At 60.4% G+C, this 5,124-nt stretch overlaps 2 protein-coding genes across 2 annotated transcripts in view; one reads left to right on the top strand and one right to left on the bottom strand.

Annotated features, from left to right (window-relative positions):
* Window positions 1-191: 191 nt before the first annotated feature.
* Window positions 192-5,124, bottom strand: part of RNF123 (ring finger protein 123) — a 27,361-nt gene continuing 22,428 nt past the window's right edge. The window contains exons 34-39 of the mRNA XM_006909103.3: window positions 5,068-5,124; window positions 4,774-4,858; window positions 1,106-1,248; window positions 856-950; window positions 632-717; window positions 192-536 (exon numbers count right to left, since the gene is read on the bottom strand). The exon at window positions 5,068-5,124 is cut by the window's right edge and continues 17 nt beyond it. Of these exons, the coding sequence (XP_006909165.1) occupies window positions 416-536; window positions 632-717; window positions 856-950; window positions 1,106-1,248; window positions 4,774-4,858; window positions 5,068-5,124 (587 nt within the window). The 3' untranslated portion in view covers window positions 192-415. The remainder of the gene's footprint in view (window positions 537-631; window positions 718-855; window positions 951-1,105; window positions 1,249-4,773; window positions 4,859-5,067) is intronic.
* AMIGO3 (adhesion molecule with Ig like domain 3) lies at window positions 1,243-4,467 on the top strand. Its single transcript, XM_006909102.2, has one exon. The coding sequence runs from the start codon at window positions 1,936-1,938 to the stop codon at window positions 3,469-3,471; it is 1,536 nt and encodes a 511-aa protein (XP_006909164.1). The 5' UTR covers window positions 1,243-1,935; the 3' UTR covers window positions 3,472-4,467.

Genomic DNA, 5,124 nt, shown 5'->3' with positions numbered 1-5,124 from the left:
TTTTCCCACTGGCAAGGGGAATACCTGCTTGACACGTCAGGAGGCCCTGGATTCACTGCCATTTGTCTGGGGAGGCTTGGATGAGGATGAAGCTGTTGGACACTTGCCTTCTCCTGTGGACATAATCTGGCAGGACCCTTGCCAGGCATACCCCACACAGCCTACTCCCTGAAGAAGGGCCAGGCCAGGGCTGTATGGAATAATAATTTAATGCTCACTGTGGCCCTGACTGAAAGTCAAGCTCAGGCACAATTAGGGCTTGGCTGGGCTCCCACCAATGAGGTTACACACAGGCAAGGAGGCTGGATGTGGCAGAGGGGCATGGGGGCAAGGCAAGGGGAGCTAGCTCATAAATAGGGCCCAGCCTGGGTCTAGGTTCAAGGGGGTAGGCTCTTGCTGTGTGGGCTAAGCATGCCTAGGCTGCCGAGGAAGTGGCACTTGAATTAGCTGCCTTTTCCCAGTCCTCTACAGACACGATGGTGGCTTTGCAGAAGAAACAATCCTTGTTGTTCATCAGATGCTGGTTGATGCAGGCTCTACAACGGGAGGGGGTGGGGGTGGCCTGTATATCCCTGCTGCTCCCCCCACCCCTGTCCCCCTCCAGCCTCCTGTGCCCATGTGGCCCACTTACTTGCAAGACTTGTGGCCACAGGGCTGGAACACGGCAGAGATGGGGTGAGCATAGCAGATGGGGCAGAGGTCCTCCTCACTGGTGGGCTGCAGGGAGCAGAATGAGGGTGGGCTGGGGTTGGATGACCAGACAAGTGGGTATACACTATGCCTATATAGTATACACACAGTTGTGCCAACGTGCATTCAGATAGGGGTGGACCTGTGTGCTGCGGTGCCACTCACCAGGGAGGCAGCTGCTGCTTGGGCAGATGCAGAGGTCAGGTGTGCCAGCATCTGTTCCACCTGAGCCAGTTCCTCAACACTGATGTAATCTGTGTCTGGGGGCGGGGAGGTAGTAGGAGGTGTTAGGTCAAACGTAGCCCTGGAAGCCAGTGCCTCTTGAGTACCCCTAATCTGGAGATTTGCTCTTCAGACTCCTGACCTGGCCCGGCCCCCCAAATCCCCGTTCCTTGACCCTCCCTGGTCCACTCACAGCTCTGTAAGGAGAAGCGCTTCTGATCGGGGGCAGGCAAGGCAGTGCCAGAAGCGGGGGGCTCTGGCTGCCCCAGAAGATAGCATATAGAGCGCAGCTGGAAGCAGGGATCAGCCAGGAGCACCGACGTGGCTCTCTCTGTCCTAGGTGGGAGAGGGTATGAGAGTAGTCAAAGAGGCTGGGGACTGTCTGAAACTCTTCTGTCAGAGGGGTGGAGGCGGTGCGACAATCCAGCCCACTTGCGTCGTTGCCTCCTTCAGCCCACCCACATCCCTGTTTCTCCCCACCCCTCCAAAAAGTTCTAGATCCCAGTGAATGACCCACACAGCCCGGGTACCAGGTTAAGAAAGCTCAGAGGAGCTATCAGGAGACAGTGAAAGTTCACCTGCCCCTTATTATACATTAACTCTTCAAAGAAAATACGTAATTAGGAGCTTAAAGGCGTATTCCTCAGGCTTCCTCTGCCGCAGAAAGCCAAGTGCAGGGCTGGGCATTGGGGCCGGACTCGCGCTCCCTCTGGCGGCCACGTGGGGCCCTCGATGGCCGAAGTCGCGGCTGCTCCGCCCCCTCCAACAGGAGCCAATAGGAGCCCAAGGCTCCGCCCCTGGGTAATCACCTCCCCAAGAGTATTTAACTGAGTGACCAAGAAAACACTCGGAGAGCTAAGAAAGCCTGAGAAGGTAGTGCTGAGTGGAGAGCGGCCCCAACTCACAACCTGCAACCGAGAAGTGGGAGCGGCTAGCAGCAAGTCAAGCCAGAGCAGAAGGGGGTGAGTCCCGGAGCAGTGCCCCGCGCAGAACTGCCCGGTCTCACCCTGGGTCGTTGCCGCCATGTCCTGGCTAGTACTACTGGGCGCACTGCTGTGCACGCTGCGAGTCGGATTAGGCACCCTGGACTCCGAGGACTTCCTGCCCACCGCGCCGCGTAACTGCCCCTACAAATGCGTCTGCGCTGCCGACCTCCTGAGCTGCGCAGGCCTTGGGCTGCAGGACGTGCCAGCCGCGTTACCTTTCTCTGCGGCAGACCTCGATCTGAGCCACAACGCGCTCCAGCGCCTGCGCCCCGGGTGGCTAACGCCCCTCTCCCAGCTGCGCGCCCTGCGCCTAGGTCACAACGAGCTGGAGGCGCTGGGTCGCGGAGTCTTCACCAATGCCAGCGGCCTGCGGCTGCTCGATTTATCATCGAACGCGCTGCGTGCGCTTGGCCGCCACGACCTCGCCGGGCTGGAGGCGCTCGAGATGCTGCTGCTGTTCAATAACCGCCTGGCGCACTTGGACCAGCATGCCTTCCAGGGCCTGGGCGCGCTCCGCTGGCTCTACCTGGGCTGCAACGAACTCACGTCTTTCTCTTTCGACCACCTGCACGGGCTGGGCGTGACCCACCTCCGCACCCTGGATCTCTCCTCCAACCGCCTGGGACGTATCTGGGTACCTGACCTGGCTTCGCTGCCCGCCTTTCTCAAGAACGGCCTTTACTTGCACAACAATCCGTTGCCCTGTGACTGCCACCTCTACCACCTGCTGCAGCGCTGGCACCAGCGGGGACTAAGCGCTGTGAGTGACTTTGCCCGTGAGTACATGTGTCTGGCTTTCAAAGTACCCACGTCCCGCGTGCGCTTCTTTGAGCACAGCCGAGTTTTTGAGAACTGCTCGGCTGCCCTGGCTCGGGGCCTAGAGCGGCCTGAAGAGCAGCTGCAAGTGCAGGTGGGTCGGTCCCTGAGGCTACAATGCAACACCAGCGCCCCGGCAGCTCACGTTGCCTGGGTCTCCCCGCAGCATGAGCTGCTGGTGGCGCCAGGATCCCGCAATGGCAGCATCGCAGTGCTGGCTGATGGCAGCTTGGTCATCCGCAACGTGCAGCCATGGCATGAGGGTGTCTTTGTGTGCCTGGCCACTGGGCCCCGCCTACGTCACAGCCAGACTCACGAGTACAACGTGAGTGTGCACTTCACACACCCTGAGCCTGAGGCGTTCAACACCGGCTACACCACGCTGCTGGGCTGCGCCGTGGGCCTGGTGCTGGTGCTGCTCTACTTGTTCGCACCGCCCTGTCCTGGCTGCCGCCGCTGCTACCAGCGCACCTGCCGCTGCTGCCGCTGCTGCCGCTGGCCCCGAGCACCCAGCCCACTCCAGGAGCTGAGCGCACAGTCCTCCATGCTCAGCACCACACCACCCGATGTGCCCAGCCGCAAGGCCAGTGTCCACAAGCATGTGGTCTTTCTGGAACCCGGCAGGAGGAGCCTCAACGGTCGTGTGCAGCTGGCAGTAGCTGAGGACTTTGATCTCTACAACCCTGTGAGCCTGCGGTTCAAGGCCGGCTCCGAGTCCTCTAGCTCCACGGGCTCTGAGGGGCTGGTGATGACCTAGGCTGCCCAGGGCCCCCACCGCCTGCCTGCTGCTTGCCCTGCTCCCTGCTGTCACGCAGAGTACTGCCAGGTGCTGGTAGGAAGCACTGGGCTTGGTCCTCCAGCCTCCTGTGTGGGGCTCCACTTACCCCACAGTGGCCTCATTCACTGGTAGAATTGGGGTCCCTGACCTCTGCCTCAGCACAGGGCCTGCCTGTGCTCCCTTTCCTTGGGACCGCTTGGTGCCCAAATGTCGCGTGAGGATTGGAACCGAGGCCTATCAGGAAGAGCCCTTGCATTACAGTCCAGGTCCACCCCGAGGGGCCAAGGCAGCTATGAAGGAGTGCTGGTGAGGAATCGAAGCGTAACCTCCTTCCTCTTCCCAAGGGGATAGGAAGGGGGAGGGCTCCGAAGGAAGACCTGGCCCCGCCCCCAGGGGGAAGGCGGAAACAAGCCCTTCTCTGATGAACTGGGACTCTCCACGCACCAGCGTCTACCCTACTTCCAGTCTACTTCAGCTTCACGACTCCATTCAGAGTCTGGTGGGCAGGTATGAGGCAGACGAGGCTCCTTAAAAGACCTGCAGGTGGCCTGGCCTGGGCCCTTGCCAGAACAGCCCTGCTCCTTCTGTGGCTGGAGCATCTGCAGGGTACTCTGAGGGCAGCGCGCCTCTCCCATGGGCTCCTGGGAGAGTAGGAAGGGCGCCATGGCCCTGTGCTCCCAGCTTTTCAGCAGTAAAGAGCCTGCTGAGCATGGCCGTGATGGAAGGGCGAAGCTGAGACTCACTGTCCCTTGAGGATAGAAGCCTCTTAAGGGTTGGCACTGGTCTCTGCCTAATGGCAGTGCCCTGGCTTCAGATCGGTTTCCCCCGTCCCACTGCAGGGAGGCAGGGAAGGGGGGCTGGGAACCACTCCTGTGTGGGGGCTGAGCTGGCACTCTCACGAGTGTCTGGGATCCAGTTGTCATGGAGTTTCTCAATAAAGGTAGGACATGCTCATTGCTGGAGCCTTTGCAGACACAGGCAGCAGTGTGTGTGCTCAGCTCTTGATCCCAGCAGTGCTGTCCTGGACATCGCAGGATGGCACCCTGTCCCCGCCTAAGGCTCTGAGGTACCTGTTCTGCTGGAGTCTCGGATTCCCCTACTCAGAGCCGCTGTTACTGCCACCTGTTTAGTGCAGACCTCACCGCCTGCCCTCTGCCTCAAAGCCTGATCCTGAGGTCCATGTCAGAGATGTGGAAACTGAACCGCAGGGAGGCCCGGCGTGGCCCTCTCCACATCAAACATGCTCAGCTCCCACCGGGGCCCACAGTCCCTCTCACTCACCCTGAGGCTGGGCCATGCACCAGGAGCTGTACCAGGATGCCTGTCACTGCCACCAGAATAGGGTAGTGGTCCACGCTCTCCAGGCCTATGGGAGGGAAGAAGGGGATGAGCTGCCCAGGAGCTCCTGGCTGATGCCATCCACCCATCCTATTGTCCTCCCTACAGAGGGGCACACTAAAGATGGGGGTGCCAAGCCCAGCTATCATAGTGCAGGATGGAGAATCAGGCATCACTGCTCCTGGCACAGGAACCAAAGCCTGTGGCATGGTGAATGCGGGGCCCCTAAGTCCTCACCAGGCAGCCGCAGGGTGACCACACGGTCAAATAGGTTCCTCTCAGCCGTCACGCGGT

The sequence above is a fragment of the Pteropus alecto genome, unplaced genomic scaffold, assembly GCF_000325575.1.
Source record: "Pteropus alecto unplaced genomic scaffold, ASM32557v1 scaffold53, whole genome shotgun sequence".
NCBI lineage: Eukaryota > Metazoa > Chordata > Mammalia > Chiroptera > Pteropodidae > Pteropus > Pteropus alecto.
The sequence above is the reverse complement of the archived record's forward strand: the minus strand, read 5'-3'. Positions and strand labels throughout refer to the sequence as shown.

Bases quoted from the DNA above. Each gene is read 5' to 3' on its own strand.
- AMIGO3 (XM_006909102.2), top strand. From the start codon at position 1,936: ATGTCCTGGCTAGTACTACTGGGCGCACTGCTGTGCACGCTGCGAGTC.